This window comes from Staurois parvus, unplaced genomic scaffold, assembly GCF_062004578.1.
Source record: "Staurois parvus isolate SC_StPar_1 unplaced genomic scaffold, SC_StPar_1.0 ptg000066l, whole genome shotgun sequence".
Classification (NCBI taxonomy): Eukaryota; Metazoa; Chordata; class Amphibia; order Anura; family Ranidae; genus Staurois; species Staurois parvus.
The window spans coordinates 6,843,820-6,862,542 of NW_028317862.1; the positions used below are offsets into that span (position 1 = coordinate 6,843,820).

The following is an 18,723-nucleotide window of genomic DNA, read 5'->3' on the forward strand; positions in this document are numbered from 1 at the left end:
TTTATGTTCAGAGCTTTCGAAAATTCTCATAGTGCCTGAGCAGTTTTATCCAATTATTGACCACATAGCATCCTGTTTATCTGACCAACCTTCTCTTATCCTTGCCTCTGTACTCTCTCAAACCTTACTATCGGCCATTGGGACCAACGCCAAGTGCTAAGGTGGGAAGTACAGTTATCATCCAGAAAGCTGTGTGGTCAATAATTGCCTACTAGAATGTTGGGGTTTTGGTGATCCCTAGGTGCTCTGAAGATCATCTAATATGATTAGATGTTTTATGGACCCACACCAGCGTACAAGGTAAAGTAACCCCAGAGCAGGGTCGGACTGACCCTTTGGAAACTCGGGCACTGCCCGAGGGCCCGGGGTCAGTAGGGGGCCCCATGAGATGCCCCTGGTACCTTTTTCATAGGCTTTTGTGAGTTTGGGCAAGGACATAGGGGCCCCATGATGCCCTATTGCCCGGGGGCCCCGTGAGTTGTCAGTCCGCCCCTGCCCCAGAGTTTCTTTCAAACAGCACCGCATACTAGTCAAACACATTATCTGTTATTTCCAGTTATGTAAAGGAAGGAGTGTGTTTCCATACATTTCTGTAAGTGTAATGAATTGCTTTTTGAAAACTAGTAAGATTATAGGTTTAGATGTACTGGGAATTTACTGCTGTATTCAGCAAACAGAAGCAGTGCCATGCACATGCTGATTAATTCTTGGGGGAATGAGTTAGTAGCACTGAATGTCCTTTTTGTATATTTAAGAGGTATTTTATTACTCAGAATGTTATTGTAAATCATTTGTTCTATTTGCCCTTTTCTCCTCTCTTCTTCAGGCAGCTCCTTTATTTGGCACTGCCTTTCTAAGCAAACCGTGATAAAGAAATACATTTGACCCGAAACTGTTAAATGAACAACATATTCCGGTGCAAATTTTAGAGAGTTCTGATAGGAAGATTACAAAAGCTTGCTATACACAAACACAGATTTATTTGAATTATACTCTAACAGTAAATATTAGTGTAATGCTAACATAAATAGTGGGTTCACATGAGTAATGTTGGAAATTCAATGCTTGTTTTTGCTTATTTTAATAGTATTGTATACGTCTGCACTGCAGGACATCCAAACTTAGAATGACCAACTTCATATTCTAAAAAGGATCATTTTCTAAAAGTACATGCTCTAGTGACCCCAGTGTGCATTTGTATGGCCTGGTGGAAAGGGTAACTTACCTGCATCTGCTTATCTTTGGTGGTGGCGTGAGAAAGTTATTGGCCAAAATAAAACTTCACCATGGTCAGTGGATTCTTACCCTGAGATCAGTTGACCTTCTGGAGAAGGTACAATATGCACATGAATCTATAATCATATAAAATCCAACCATAGCAATTCAGATTGGACAAATGTGGTACCTCCACGTCACCAAAGCCTGGCCTTCCGGGAGACAGCCCCTCTTCTGGGGGGGATTGAGGGATTGGTCAGTTGTTTGCAGCCTGTCACCTCACCTACCATTCATATATTTATTTTTTAATCTTTTTTTGTATCTGTTTGGCTGACCACATGAGCTAAACTTGTTGTTGTTATTATTATTATGAGAAAATATTATTATTATTACTTCGATTGAAACAAAATATATACACTGTATTTATTAAATATTTTTTTGTATCTGTTTGACTGATCACAAGCATTATTTAATACTATTAGTGATATTGAATTGAGCTCATGTAATCAGTCAAACGGATACAAATAAAAATTAAAAAAAACATATTTTTTTTTCCATAATAATATTTTTTTTATAAAAAAAATAATAAATTGAGCTCATGTGATCAGCCAAACAGATAGAACTAAAGATTAAGAAATATTTTTTCCAATAACAATAATAATTTTTCGCAATAATATAATATATTTTTATAATAATAATATTTTTCTGTAATAATAATTTGACTTCATGTGGTCAGCTAAACAGATACATGAAATATACATTGGCTGAGTGATGTGATCACAGAGAGAAAAGGGAGTGGTGGCACTGGGATAAGAGGAAGCAGGCACCCTGTGGTGGTGGGAGGGTGGCAGTGGCAGCGCTGGTCGTACTGGCTCATCATCTTGGCATCATGACCCCTGCCAGACCACCAGGAACTAGACCCCCACAAGAATCCAGACCCCCGCACACGCAGCCCACAGCTGGGCCCCCTCCACTGACCCAGAGCTCAGACGGCCACACGAGCAGCTGCCAATACAGATCGAGCCTCACTTGCCTGCCCCATGTCTCAGGGGTTGGGGACCTTTGATTTACACAACATACCTAGAAAACTGATAATGAGTTCTGCCAGTACAGTACAGACAGGGTTAATCATTAAAGGAGATATGTGGTCACAGTATACATTTTCCTTTTATAACATCAGCATTGTAATGATAATACAAACAATAGTAATTATTGTCCATCCAATATAAGCTTACTCGAAAAATCTCCTTTCATGTTGTGAGTGCTGCCTGTCTGCTGGCCATCTCTTTCCGCAACATCCTGGATTCCCTGCATGCTTTGCAACTTCTCTGCTTTTTACTTTCAGTTTCTAAGGACTACAAATCCCATTTACCTTGCTGAAAGCAGTGATTTCTGTACTGACTTCGCCTCCTACAACTCCTTTTCTCAGCTGTAGTTCATAAGGCAGGCTCTGTGAATTCTGTGACACAGCAGTGCTTACTCACAGGGCATAGTGAATACGTCTTATGGAATTCAAGGAAGTTAACATGTGGATCTTCACACAGAAAGTTTACCCAACCAAGGTTGTTCAGACTATCAGACTTCAGCTAGAAATAATTTAAAAAACAATGTGGAAATGAATAATGATTTGAAATTTTGACCATAGATATGCCTTATTTCTACAGCCTCATCCTTAAAGAGTAACTCCACTTTTCTGGGAAAAAAATAGCAAATAAATAAACACCATATAGCATATACAAATGCGACTCATATTGTAATTAAATATTTAAAAAACTACCTTTCCTTTTCAATCTGTAGTGCTGTAATTTTCTGTAAAATGCAATGCAATATGGCTACCTGGAGGCATTCTGTACATGATGGTGTGCAGAAAGCCCCCTGAAAAATGTAATTTCCTGCTTGAGTGATTGGCTTACTGATTTTCCCAGAAGTCTGCACTAAGATACATGACAGATTTTGAGGATCCCCTGCAACACAAATGTCACTTTTGGTAAGATACTCCTAAAAGGAAATCTTGTCTAAAGGGATGCAGACCCTGTCAATTTCTTTATTAGAGCCATGCAGGCTCAGCAGCTGATTGATAATTATAAGACTACTCTCATACAGATTCAATCTGCAATGTGGAAATTAATAAAAGATTTTACATTTTGACAAAAGATATGCCTTAATTCTACAGCTTCCTCCTTAAAGGGTAACTCCACTTTCCTGGGAAAAAAAACGCAGAAAACTTGCGTTCAGCAGTCAATTTTATCAGCGTTTCAAACGCAAAACGCTTGTAAATGTGGCAAATAGCGTTTATAAGCGTTTGCGTTTGAAAATGTTTTTTAACTCTTCCAGTTCCCAATGCTGTCCAGAGCCTTTTTTCATCATGAAAAATGCATTCAAAGCATTTTCAAGGTACTCATCTGGACAAAACACTGTTCACAGGATGTTCCTACCAAGCTTGATTCACTCCAGCAGACACCTTTCCCACCCTTGGAAACAAAAGACATGTTAATGAGCAACTCACGCCTAATTATCTCAACACATACTGCTGTCTCTGCTTCTACTCTCTGTATTTCTCTGAAACAGTCTGAAATAATTAATAATTTACCACTTTTCAGTGTATTCTGGGCATTTGGAAGGTCTCCTGTGCTTATCTTAAAAAACACTTCTAAACGCCAACGCTCATAAATGCACAAAAACACGTTATGCAAACGCAGGTAAACAGACGTTTTTTAACCTACGTTTTCCAGCAGTCAGTTTCCATCGTTCAGAAGTGTCCTGTGTACATGGGGCTTTACTTTTAAAGAAGATTTCTGAAGAATCCAGCTGCCTGGCATTACAGGTAAGTGATGTAACTGCAGCTAAGCCCTGGTTAACACCGGTGCGTGTGTCTTGAGATTTGACATTTCCAAATCGCATGACAAGTCTCACCCCATTGCCAGCAATAGAACTGTTCACATCGCCACAGTGACTATAAAAAAGGTTCCTGCACTACTTTTTTTCTAATTTCATTGTGACTTGCATAGACTCTGTTGAATGAAGTCACAAGCCGCAATGAAATCGGAGGTGCAAATCGTACTTATCTGCGGCTTTAAATTTGCATGAAAATAGCGCAATTTCAAAGCTGCGATGGTGTGAACCAGGGCTTAAGGAGCAAAGTTATTTTTGACAAAACTTCAGCTTTAAAGTTTTATCAACAGATAGGATACATTTTGGGATAAAAAGATCCTAGTAGCCATGTCACAAAAGGTAGCTGCAAGGAGGAACAAATGTCCACTGATTTGAAGCGGAACTCCAGGAAGATATCAAAGACACAAATGAATGCATCTCTGTATTCATTAGTACATCAATAAATGCATTTTCTAAATGTAACTAGTTAACCACTTGCCCTCCTGAGGATTTACCCCCTTCCTGACCAGGCCATTTTTTGCATTACGGCACTGCGTTACTTTAACTGACAATTGCAAGGTCATGCAATGCTGCACCCAAATTAAATCGATGTCCTTTTTTATCCCCCACAAATAGAGCTTTCTTTCGGTGGTATTTGATCACCTCTGTTTTTTTTATATTTTGTGCTATAAACAAAACAGACCGACAATTTTGAAAAAAAAAAACAATATTTTTGACTTTTTGCTATAAAACATATCCAGTCAAAAAATTTTACAAATCAAATTTCGTCATACATTTAGGCCAAAATGTATTCTGCTACATGTCTTTCCTAAATAAAACCCCAATACATGTAAATTAATTGGTTTACGTGAAAGTTATAGTGTCTACACTATAATTTTTTTTCTTTTTAATACTAATAATGGGGGCAATCAGCGATTTATAGCGGGACTGCGCGTGCATTCTGACACTGCCACTGACATCCCCAGTGACACTAATACAATGATTAGTGCTAAAAAAAAAAGCACTGACACTGTACTAAAGACACTGGGCAGGAAGGGGTTAAAATCTGGGGCAATCAAAGGGATAACTGTGTGCAGTTTTACTATGTGTGCTAGGTGTGATTTACTGTGTAAGCATGCTGCTTTGTTTTCTCTGCTACACAGAGCAAAACAAAGCCGCATGCTAGATCAGTAGAGCATGCCACTCCTCTGTCAGTGTTCTTTGGCGATCACCGGGTGCCGGTGGGGAATCTGGCCGAGACTCGGTGATCGACAATTTTATTGCAGCAACTTAAAATGGTACGCGGTAGTTTGTATGGCCCCCACGTGCTTGTATGCATGCCTGACAATGTCGGACATGCTCATAATGAGACGATGGATGGAGTATTTCTTCACAGATCTGGACCAGGGCATCACTGAGCTCCTGGACAGTCTGAGGTGCAACCTGGCGTCGGATGGACTGAAACATGATATCCAAGAGGTGTTCTACTGGATGTAGGTCAGGCGAGCATGGAGGCCATTCAATGGTATCAATTCCTCCATCCTTCAGGAACTGCCTGCATACTCTCACCACTGGCCGGGCATTGTTGTGTACCAAGAGGAACCCAGGACCCACTGCGCCAGTGTAGAGTCTTACAGTGGGTCCAAGGATTTCATCCTGATACTTAATCGTGCAGGTGGGCGTGGTATTGTTGCGCACGTGACATTGTGGTGTTAGATTGGCTAGTCCTTTAGTCACGAGTTTGGTGAGAAGGTCAGGGGTCTGATGCCACGCCCGTCACAGTGAACACAGGGCCTACTAGCGGATGTCGGGCCCTCAGACCACCCTCATGAAGTCTGTTTCTGGTTGTTTGGTGGAGGTAATTTTTTAGGGCTCTGGCAGTGCTCATCCTGTTCCTCCTTGCACAAAGGAGCAGATACCATTCCTGCTGCTGGGTTAAGGACCTTCTATGGCCCTGTCCAGCTCTCCTAGAGTAACTGCCTGTCTCCTGGAATCCTTCATGCTCTTGAGACTGTGCTGGGAGACACAGCAAACCTTCTGGCAATGGCACATATTGATGTTCCATCCTGGAGGGGTTGGACTACCTGTGCAACCTCTGTAGGGTCCAGGTATTGCCTCATGCTACCAGTAGTGACACTGACCCTAGCCAACTGCAAAACTAGTGGGAAATAGTCAGAAAAGATGAGTAGGGAAAAATATGTCAGGGCCTCCACCTGTAAAACCATTTCTGTTTTGGGGGTCTTCTCATTGTTGTCCATCTAGTGCACTGGTTGTTAACTTCATTAACACCAAAGCAGCTGAACCTGATTAACAACCCCCTCTGCTACTTAAATGACCAGATCAATATCCCAGGAGTTTAATTGACTTGATGCTGATTAAAAATTAAATCTGATTTAATTTTTTTGAGCAGTGTATATTGCAAGGATTTCAACAAACTTTGTTGCAGATTCCTACCTTTTGTTATTCTGAAGAAATAGCTGTTTGTTTGTCTGTGCCCATGTGCAGAGTGAATCTGTATGGGAGCGGATTTTTAATTAGCAATCATCTGCTGCCCTTGCAGGGTTCTAATGAGAAAAGAAGCCCGGTCTGCATCCTTTTAGATGTGATTTCCCTTTGGGAGTATCTCACCAAAAATGACATTTTTGTTGCAGGGGATGCTCAAAATCTGATTTGTATCTTAGTGCAGACTTCTGGCAAAATCAGTGAGCATTTCTTGGGGGGCCCTCTGTACACCATCTGTGTACAGAACTCATCCAGGTAGCCATATTGCATAGAAAATTACAGCACTGCAGAGTGAAAAGGAAAGGTAATTTTTTAATAACATTCAATTACAATATGACTTGTGTAGTAATTGTATACACTATATTATTTTTTTCCCCCAGGAAAGAGAAGTTTCCCTCTTAAGTACCTACATTTGACTTGATATCAACATCTTGTTTTCCTTATCCACTTCCAGGCCGGACACTTTTACCCCCTTCCTGACCAGGGCAATTTTCAGCTTTCAGCGCTATCACACTTTGAATGACAATTGCACGGTCATGCAACACTGTACCCATATGAATGTTTTACCATTTTTTTGAGACAGATAAAACTTTATTTTGATAGTATTTATTCGCCGCTGGGATTTTTATTTTTTTTGCTATGTAAATGAAAATGTCCAAAAATTTTGAAAAAAAGTGTTTTTTTTATACAATTTTGCAAATAAAAAATATTTCATCATAAATCTTGGCCAAAATTTATTCCGTTATCTTTTTAGTAAAAAAAAAAATAAGCCAAATTAGTTTATAACCAAAAATTATAATTTTTAAACATTTTGTTTTATATATATATTTTTTTTATATTATTTATTTTATTTTTATTTTTTTTACATACTGTCACCCTAGCAGTAGTGTCACTGATTGCTTTTACACCCATATAGGATGTAAAAGCAATCATTTCTCTTTCTCTCTGTCTGCATTCTTGCAGCCATTGAGAACTACTGAGTGAGCTGTGATTGGTCACAGCTTGTCACATGGTACAAGGCTGTTGTGAATAGCCTTGTACCATGTGACCTCTGTGATCATTCACAGATTTCACACGTAGTAAGCAATGATGTCAGAAGTGACATCTTGCTTACTACTTTGCATGTAATCACTGATTGGCCAATCAGTGATCACATGATCGCGACCTCGTACAGAGGTACAGAGGTCCCGTCTGACGATCGGTGTTTCACTGTGCCACCGTCCGGCCGTTTATATACAACGGCCGGTCGGGAAGTGGTTATACTGCACCATTCAGACTGAGAGAGGGAGGGGCAGGACTGAAAGCCGGCATGCAAATGTGTTAACAAGAAATATGCTATAAGGAGGAGTAAGCAGAATGAGCAGAGGGAGAATCTCATCAGTCTGCCAGTCTTTAACTTTCCATTCAGAAGGCTGGGGGTAGAGGGAAGACATCACAATATTTAGTAACTGTACATGGTGTCATCCATTAGGCTGTTTTATGTGAGGGGGCTGTGTAAATTCTATTGATCATTTACAGACTTGGGACAGGGAGATGACCTAGCTGTATTGAATAACTATAGTAGAAAAAAAGTCAGAACACTAACCTACTTTTTTTTTTTTTTTTAATTTATGTTTTTATTAATTTTTCAAATAAATACACTTTCCAACATATTCACTTTAAATATAAAAAAAAATAATTTCTATATTACTTTTGTAACACAATTCCCCATACCCGCCCATCCCATTTTTCCTTTCCTGCCTCCCCCCCACCTCCCTCTGCCCACTCTGCATTCTCCTCTATTTTTCCTTATCAAAGCAAGAAAATCCAACACATCAAATCACTCTATACCTTCCTATATTTCCCATTAAATCCAGATTTTTCCCATTTTGCCCATTTTACATAGTATATCCCCATCTTGCCTTCCTGCATATAATAAAGTTTTTCCATCCTAGTAATCTGGTTCACTCTCTCTATCCAGTCTTCCTCCTTCGGCACCTCTGTTTTCCTCCAGAACTTGGGTATCAGACTTTTTGCAGCATTTAGATAACCCCCTATACTTAGTTTCTTATAGTTACTCACTGATAACTCCATATTGTGTAGAAGACAAATCTCTGGTTTTAACCCAATGTCAGTCTCTGTTATCAACCCAATTAAGTGAACTATTGACTTCCAAAATACTTGAATTTTTTGGGCATTCCCACCATATGTGATATACTGTGCCAATCTCACCACATCCCCTCCAACACCACTGTGAATTTTCCCCACTCATCTTGTGCTCAACATTCAGTGTAATGTGCCATCTTATCAAACACTTATAATTCATTTCTACCTCTTTCATACTTACACTCCCGTGAGATAACCTATATATTTTCTTCTGTTTATCCTCATCAAAAACCATCCTCATATCTCTTTCCCACTTTTCTATATACATTGGCTTATGATTTGTGTCTAATTCGGTGAGAATTTTATATACTTTTGCAATACCGTGTTTCCCATCCCCTCGTGCTTCCAACAACTTTTCAAACAAGTTCCAGTCCTTTCTAGGTCTCAGTGGTTTCGGAAGACTCACAACAAAACACTTCAATTGATGATAACGCCACTCATCTAACCTAATAAAGATCTCACCTTTTTCCTTTTCTAATTCCTTGAATGGTCTCAATACCCCCTCCACCAATATATCTCTCAGTTGAACATCCTCTTTTTTTAAACCATCTACCTGTTATCTCCTCTCTACCTGGAGGGAAAAATTCTGTGTTTCTTAGTGGCATTAATATCGAATTAAAATCCCACTTCATATGTTTGTGCAAATTATCCCACACCCTTAAAACATTTAAAGTATAGAAACTTGATCCATCTTTTAATCCTCTATATTGTGCTGGTACCCATATAATTTTACTCAAGTTAGTTCCACTCAATTGTTTTTCAATTTTAATCCAACTTTTCTCTTTTAGATTATGTGTCCAATCAAAAATTCTCACTAACATTACTGCTTTATAATATCTTTTAAAATCTGGTAATCCCAATCCACTCTTCTCTTTATTTCTACTTAATATTTCATAGGATGCTCTTGGTTTTTTATTCCTCCATATATATCTTGTTATCATACCTTTCATTACCTTAAAGAAAGCTTCTGGAAGTTTGATTGGAATCATTTGAAATTTATATAAGATCTTGGGTGCTATAACCATTTTTACCAGGTTTATGCATCCTATCCATGACGGGTTTCCTCCTTCTAATCTCTTCAATTCCACCTTGATCTCGTTAAACAGTGAAATATAGTTTAATTTATACATGTCTTTATATGAAGCAGTGAGTCTTATTCCTAAATATTTTATATCTCTTTCTTTCCATATAAAGGGGAATTCCTTTTGTATCTTTTCTTTCGCTTTTTAAGATATTTATATTTTAAAATCTCAGTTTTTGTTGGGTTCATTTTTAAGTTTGATAGTTCCCCATATTCCTTCATTAACTTCATTAAGTTTGGGAGTGTTATCCTGAGGTTTCCCACATAAAACAACAAATCATCTGCAAAAGCTGCCACTTTGTGTTCTATAGTTTCTATCTGGATTCCTTTTACATCTCTACGCTTCCTTATCGTTGACAGCAAGGGTTCTAATGACATAACATAGAACAATGGGGACAAGGGACAGCCCTGTCTTGTTCCATTTGACATCTCAATAGGTTCCGATCTTTCCCCATTCACCGTAATAATTGCGGAGGGCTCCCTATACATATACTATTTTCCTATATACTCCCTCATTCTAACTCCGATCCCTAGGGCTTCCAGAAGGACACTAACCTACTTGTGCTGTCTAGCAGGGCTGTGTAAATCTCCGGAATGGATGGACAGAAATACCAATTCTTGTACAATTCCTAAAACAGCTGTCTGTATTTTTTTTAGCTATTTGCCTAGAGTTCAGATTTAAAGACTACTTTTTGCTTTAGATGTACCATATGCAGTGTCACTATAATGATGGTCATGTCAAATTCTACTTGTAATAACTTTTGTAAATTTCTTTGTTACAGCTGTCTTAGCCCGGAGCCATGATAACTGTCACAGAGCTGAGGTTTTTGGCAGATGCCCAGACTTCCTATCATATTCTAAAGCCATGGTGGGACGTGTTTTGGTATTACATCACTATGGTCATGTTGATGATTGCTGTGCTGGCAGGTGCTTTACAGCTCACGCAAAGCCGAATGCTTTGTCTTCCCTGCAAAGCGGAAGTGAACAATCAGTGTACACATCCTCTAGAGCAAGTAATCTCAAGAATTCATTTGCCAGCCGGTTCCTATGGAAAATTAGGTAACGCAACAGGAATACAGACAGATTTGGACCGCCAACAATATTCTTATATTGATGCCGTGTGCTATGAGAAACAGCTTCACTGGTTTACCAAATTTTTCCCTTATCTGGTGTTTCTTCATACTATTATATTTGCCATCTGCAGCAATTTTTGGCTTCACTACCCAAGCACAAGTTCCAGACTGGAACACTTTGTTTCCATTCTTTATAAATGTTTTGATTCCCCCTGGACAACCCGAGCTTTATCAGAGACTGTTGCAGAACAAACTGTGATTAATCAGACACGCAAAAGGTCACGCCTACTGACTTCCCTATCTTCCAACGCCGAAGACACAGATTCTGGGAAACAGCCTCTACAGTCAGGGGTGGAGGCCACTGCAGTAGAAGACGACGCTTCAGGTTTGTTAGACAAAAAAGAAGGAGAACAAGCCAAAGCTTTATTTGAAAAAGTACGTCGGTTCCGCCTTCATGTTGAGCAAAAAGACATCATCTATAGGCTATACCTGAAACAGATTATTGTTAAAGTTGCTGCACTACTTATAATTATTACATACGTTACGTATTTTTTGATGCATATAACGTTTGAAATTGACTGCATAGTTGATATTCAAGCTTTCACAGGGTACAAGAGGTATCAGTGTGTTTATTCCCTTGCTGCAATTTTTAAGGTTTTGGCAACATTTTATGTCCTTCTTGTGTTTTTGTATGGGTTTGCTTGTTTTTATAGCCTCTGGTGGATGCTAAGAAGTTCATTGAAACAATATTCATTTGAAGCTGTCAGGGAAAAAAGTAATTACAGCGATATCCCAGATGTCCAAAACGACTTTGCATTTATGCTCCACTTAGCTGACCAGTATGATCCATTGTACGCCAAGCGTTTCTCAATATTTTTGTCTGAGGTTAGTGAGAACAAACTGAAACAAATTAACTTGAACAACGAATGGACAGTGGAAATGCTGCGAAATAAGCTAACCCGAAGCTCCAAGGACAAAGTAGAACTTCATCTTTTCATGCTGAATGGGTTGCCAGACAATGTCTTTGAACTCAATGAAATAGAAGTTATGAAGTTAGAACTCATACCAGATGCCAAACTTACACCAATGATCACTCAGCTGGTCATCTTCAAGGAACTTCATATTTACCACTCAACTCTTACTGTGGATCTACAAGCTTTGAGCTTTCTAGCAGAGAACCTCGAGTCCCTGCATCTGAAGTTTACTTCCTTTGAGAAGATTCCATCTTGGATTTTTCATTTGAAAAACCTGAAAGAACTGTATTTATCTGGACCTCTTGATAATCACAACTTTGCACAGATTGAAGGTCTTCAGGACCTGAAAAACCTGATAAATCTTTCCTTGAATAGTAGTATTCCTCGGATTCCTCCTGTAGTTACTGACATGTTGCCATTTTTAGAAAAGCTTAGCATTAATAATGAAGGAAATAGGTTGTTGATATTAATAAGTCTGAAAAAAATGGTTAACCTTACCAGCTTAGAACTAATTAACTGTGACCTAGAGCGAATTCCACATTCCATTTTCAGTCTAACTGAACTGCGAGAAATTGACTTTAGAGGAAATAACTTTAAGACCGTTGAGGAAATTATTAGCTTTCAGCATCTGCACAAACTGACTTGCCTAAAGTTGTGGCACAACTCCATCGCCTACATTCCACTTCAGATTGGTGCACTAGCCAGCTTAGAGCAGCTGTACTTAAACAATAACAATATTGAAATGGTTCCGCTTCAGCTTTTTTTGTGCAGTAAGCTGCGAGTTGTGGACCTAAGTTACAACAATTTAACTTTCATCCCTGAGGAAATCCAACATTTAAAGAATCTCCAGCATTTTGCTCTGACAAAAAATAATGTAAGTATTTTTCACCACTGACCTTTTTTGTTCTTTAATATTTCCTTTGAATTTATAAATAGTAAGTAAACTAATAATCTTTTTTGGAAGCAAAGTAACATCATTCATTTTGCCTAAAAGTATGCTTATGTTTAAAAAAGATAACACAGCCAAGCTATAAAAAATAAACTGAAAAATGTGTTTATTGTTTCAAGTTAAATTGCATATGGAAGTTTATTGTAACATTAATTTACTGGTGCTTAAATTACACGCATTCAAAAAAAAACAAAACATCAGCAATCTGCAATTTAGGAGTTTCATATAGATTAATCTAAATTTTTTAAAAGGGAGTACAGATGTTTGAAAGATCTTATAGAGGAGTGGAACAAGAGTGAGTATATGCTGATTATTTTTCAGTTCAAACAATCCCAGTGTTTTCAGGTTTATGCAGCCAGTTATGATGGAAGTGTGTGTAGCGCCATCCCTGAAGGAACCGCTTGGTGACTTTGGGTTTTCTGTTCTGTGCCTCGACTCCAAGAACAACCTCTGACACATCTGGTTGACTAAAAATCTCTGCACGCATGGATAAATACACAAGTGTAAAATATCTTTATCCAGGATGTGGGTTACTACCAGTAAATAGACATTTACCCATTTAGTGGTAAATGCTCTTAATATATTGATATGGGTTAGAATTGAACATAAAGCACACAGCTGAAAGATTATGACATAGTCTGCTAGACAGAGTAATAAATATGTTAAATTGGCAAAAATTAGGGTTTATATTAAATTACATTACACATTACATTAAATGCAGTATAAATGATGATAAAACTACACTAGGATAGAGTGCACTCTAAGGGATTGGTTGGGATACAGTAAGAGGTACTTTTTTAACTAACTAAAAAAAAGAAAAGGCCTTAGGACAGCAACTGTTAAGAAACAGTCTTTAGTCCTGACTATTGGCACACATTAAGGCTGTCAATAAGGCCCTCAGTCAATTTTAGGGCTGTGGGGTATCTGGTAGGTAGTTCCTAATGGCTCAGTTTCTAACTATGGCAACAAGTAGCATCCACAAGGCCCACTCGCCAGACCCAGCTTCCATCTTGCCACTCTTCCCCATAGCCCAGACATACGAAGAATACAGGAGACATTTTAACACAACATTCACATGTCCCTTTTTAGTGCAAAGAAATCCTGGAGCTCCTACATCCAAGTGCACCCTCAATATGCTGAAAAAACCAATCCAGTGCCACTTTACACCTCCCTTTTTGTGAAAACGCTCACTGGATTGTATATACCATTAAATTAATAAAAAGATGACAATGCTCCTCTTTTATTCTTCCAACTCCTTGGAGTATCTTTCTTTTCTAATTTACGCAGCTCATTACCAATCCCCCATCTCCTCCATGTCACCATAAAGCGGACAAATCTTTTGATTTATGCAGCTCATTATCAATTTCCCATCTGTTCCATGTCACAATAAAGCGGACAGCTGAAAAAAAACATACACAGTATATTAATTTTTTTTTATTTAGGTTAAAATCATAAGCAGCCTAAGTGTGCACTTACATTAGGTGGAAACACAGATATGAGCCCTTCTGGTATGCATATGCAGCGCTACTGGCCCTCACAGATATGGCCCTGTGTTTTAACCAGCATAAGCGTAAGTGATGTCATGGGTAAAAGCCCACCCAGAGAGTTTTGTCTGTACTAGACATTTTCAGGAAAATTCCCTGAAGACAAAATGCATTGGGTGGGGTGTTTACGTCTGCTGTCACCTCCACTTCCTCTGGTTGGAATACATGGCTCTCTTAAATTATTAAAAAGGTGACAATGTGTCTCTTTTATTATTCCAGCTCCTCTGAGTATCTCCCATCTTCCCCATGTCACCATAAAGCAGACAAATCTTACTTACACAGCTCATTACCAATTTCCCATCTCCTCCATGTCACAATAAATCAGACAACTAAAAAAAAAAACCATACACAGTGTAATAATGCTTTATTTAGGTTAAAGCCACAAAACAGCCCATTTGAGCACTTACATTATGTGGACATAGAGACAGGTATGTATACAGAGCACCTCCGGATCCCACCAATATATCCATGCATTCCAATTAAATTGTATCCATGGTCAAAATGTTTTATTTTAGGTTTAAATAAGGTGGGGTAGGGTGGAAACCTCTTCTGTGATCTGTGTCCATATTTGTCTTGGTGACCATTGCCACAGGGACAAAAATGGATGGGGAAATCCAAAATATTATAGTTATATCAGATCAGGAACACCTGTTTCAATGACGAACTGAGTTTCAACTGGACAAAGTGGATCCTTCCTAAAATTTCAGGAAGAGATCATCACAGCCCTTTTGTATGCAGAAGGCACTGTGGCCCAATCCTCAATCCAGATGCAGTTAGCCGGCTGCATGAGAGGCATTTTCCGGATGGCATCTCTGGTACTACAACCCAAAGGTCACCCCAAAGAAGATGTCGTGTCTGTCTTTATTATAAATATTTATTTTGTTTTTCAAATCATATACAAATCATTTCCACATTTCTATTAAAATAGTTATCTAAACAGTAATTTCTCCTTATATAATTTAATTAATTATATACATAACTTCCTTTTCCATCCCCCCTCCCATACATCCCCCCCTCCCTCTCCGCATCCCCTCCCCTCCTCCCCCCTCCCTCCCACGCTCCACCCTTTCTCTTGTCTCGTTTACTCCATATATTTCTGTTGTTTCTAAACTCCATTCTAAGCCCACTTCCAGGAGAATTATCTCTTCATGTATTTCACCTTTGCTTTATATTCTTCCCAGGCTTTCTATTTTTTATTATATATCTCCAACTTGCCCTCATACGTATAATACAATATTTCTGTCCCAGATATCTGATTTACTCTTCCCATCCAATCCTCCTCAGTTGGCACCTCTCTTTTCTTCCAGTACCTGGGGATCAGACTCTTTGCTGCGGTCAGATAATGCCATATCCCCGAACTCTTATATACCTTCGTTGAAAGTTCTGAGATATGGAGGAGACATAATTCTGGATCCAATCCTATATTGATTTTGGTAATTTTTCTTATCAAATAAACTATCCTCCGCCAAAACACCTGTATTTCTGGGCACTCCCACCACATATGATACCACGTGCCCTCCTCGCGACAACCTCTCCAACACATCTGTGACATTTCCGTATTCATCTTTTGCTCCACGTTAGGGGTAATGTGCCATCTATTTAAACACTTATAATTTATTTCTACTTCACTCATACTAATATTTTCGTGAATTAGTGTGAACATTTTCCTCTGCTCCTGCTCCTCTATTTTTTCTTCCCATATCTCTTTCCCATTTCTCTACGTGCATTAATGTCGTGTCTGTCAACCGTTTGCTTTACAGGAACACTATTCACTTGTTGGTTTATGTTAATGTTCTATTATTACTTTGTTTTATTGTTAACCATTGTTTGCAGGAACACCATTCAGCTGCAGCACCGAACTGTTTATTCTGACAGCAACAGGGTCTTGCTCTCAGAATGTACAGTGGTGTGTGTAGCGCTGTTGGATGAGATTTTTCATCCGCAGTTAAAAAAAAAGAGCATATATGCTGAAGCATGGGGGCCTGGGGTGGCCAGTGGGTGGATGGCCCCTATGCTTCGGCATGTATATTTTATAATATTTGTTGGCACATTTCATGTGTGCCTACCATTAGAAGTGGGTGGATGCAGGGAGGTATATTCTAATGGTTGGCATACCACACACTTTTTCTGGCAGAGATTTCTTCTCTTTTTTTCATTCAGCAAACAGGCTGTATAAAAAAAAAGAACAATGCATATACACCCAACAAGGATCAGTGACGTACTGGTACATCACTGGACTTTGAGTGGTTATACCAGGATGATAAAGAACCAGCAAACACAAATGCTCCTGCGCTTGGGGATGGACTCGATGCTACAACCACATTAAGAATGTCCTGGAACATGCACACCTTGCTGCCCTCAAATGGACCGGGGGAATCCAAATATACTGAATGGGGAAAGAACAAAAAGAGGGCGCACAGGCCTAGTGCATTACCATAAAAAATGTTTAATAAAAAATAAAGTAGGTGTTGTACTCACAAACTCCCTATTGCGGACTGTTACTCAGCGCGGTGTTGATCCAGCTGTTCTTTTATGATGTGCCTTGACTATATTGTAGTTTGTGAGTACAACACCTACTTTATTTTTTATTAAACATTTTTTATGGTAATGCACTAGGCCTGTGCGCCCTCTTTTTGTTCTTTCCCCATTCAGTATACCAGGATGATGCCTGCAGCTGTATGCATCGCCTGTGTCTGTGCAGCCATTGGGTCCCAAGAGCCAGCATGGGGATGCACAGAACACCCTGCACAGGGCAAGAATACAATCGCCCCATATAAACGAGGCCTAAAAGATGAACATCTATATTTTTTTCCACTGTCAGTCTCTTCAAACACCCACTCTTTTCTGCCCTCCAGCCGCTACAGATATACATGTGTGTGTGCTTTCCCGTCGCATGCTGTGGTTTCTTCTGCCAGTTCTTTTGTATTGTAGTGACATAAGAGCCATCAGTAAAGTGACAGGGCCGTATTTTTCCCTGAAAAGAAAAATATAATCAAATTATGATTTATGTGCTGGGTTTAGCTATAATTACTAACATTCTTCTTTTCATTGTAGATTGAAACTTTGCCATCTGGGCTGTTTAAATGTAGCAAGCTTCAGTATTTGTTGCTGGGAAAAAACAGCCTGACCAGCCTTTCCCCACAAGTTGGTGACCTGACAAACCTTATTAAGATTGAGCTGGTAGGAAACCAAATCGAAACCCTTCCTCCTGAACTTGAGTCCTGCCAGTCTTTGAAACCAAGCTGCATCATTGTGGAACCCATTGTCTTGCATACCCTCCCATTGTATGCAAAGGAGAATTACAAATCTTCTCATAGATAAGAATTTGGAAGGTGAAGGATAGGTATTGTATTTTGTTTATTGCAGTTCTAAAATGTTTTTGTTTTTACTTCTTCTCAAATTAACAGTGTTTTTTATTATGTGTAACCATCACTGAAAAAATGTTCTTTTTCTTTTTTGGAAAAAAGGAAGGGATGCGATGTAGATTTTACACTTTATGGAAGTTTTTTAGGTTATAAAGTTTCAAACTAAAAAGGCTTGTTCTAATCTCACAAAACTGACTGTATATCTCTCGGCAGTATAAAGCTCAAAATCAAGGTGGCAGTTAGATAAAAAAGGCATGATTGTTTTTATGAGCAGAAAAGAGGTCAGAAGAGTTCAAAAACCTTCCATATTGTCATGCCACCAAATAATATGTCCTTAATTTGGAAGATCCCATTGCCATTGTCCAAAAAAAGATCTAGATACAATTTTCAATACAACATACTGTATTTGAATAAGAACAAAAAAAAGTCCTTAAACCCAAATAAGAATTTGTGATTATTCAACACCTATCCCAAGCCTGCTTCTATCATCAGCTAAAAATTCACAGGTCTCTGATAGCTCCACGGAAGACCTATCACATTTGTTATTTATTCTCTAGCATCTAACCTTCTTGTTTTATATATTTTCAAGAATGTCATCCAATCTTAGAAAGTCAGCTTTAATTATCTGGCATATTATTTAAGTATTAGCACTTTTTTCTAACATAAACTATACAGTGTTCCAGTAGCAGTGGATAGTTCCTTTAAACTTGGTCCCTTTAGCCTTGTACACTTGATAAGAATATCGAACGAACGATCATCCATGTTTTTTTGGGTTTTTTTTGCATGCTAGTCTCATATCGAAAATGAATAGGTTACCAAAGTTACGAAAATTCTCATTAGACAGAATACAACTTTGTGATGTAATTTTTTGTATTGTAATGTAATCTTTCATTTCCAAGCACGTGTGGTCTTGGTCACTCAGTTTTTACAGATGAATACTGTACTGGTTAAATTAAAAACGCTTGTTCTGATATTGTACAAGAAAAAATTTTTGTACTTAGCCC

The 18,723-nt window shown here is 38.6% G+C and overlaps 1 protein-coding gene across 1 annotated transcript in view; it reads left to right on the plus strand.

Moving 5' to 3' along the window:
* The window catches only part of LRRC8B (leucine rich repeat containing 8 VRAC subunit B), a 60,172-nt gene that overhangs the window by 25,948 nt on the left and 15,501 nt on the right, over window positions 1-18,723 (plus strand). Inside the window, exons 3-4 of the mRNA XM_089668909.1 lie at window positions 10,597-12,735; window positions 17,409-17,697. Coding sequence (XP_089525035.1) covers window positions 10,615-12,735; window positions 17,409-17,675 — 2,388 coding nt within the window. The 5' untranslated portion in view covers window positions 10,597-10,614 and the 3' untranslated portion in view covers window positions 17,676-17,697. The remainder of the gene's footprint in view (window positions 1-10,596; window positions 12,736-17,408; window positions 17,698-18,723) is intronic.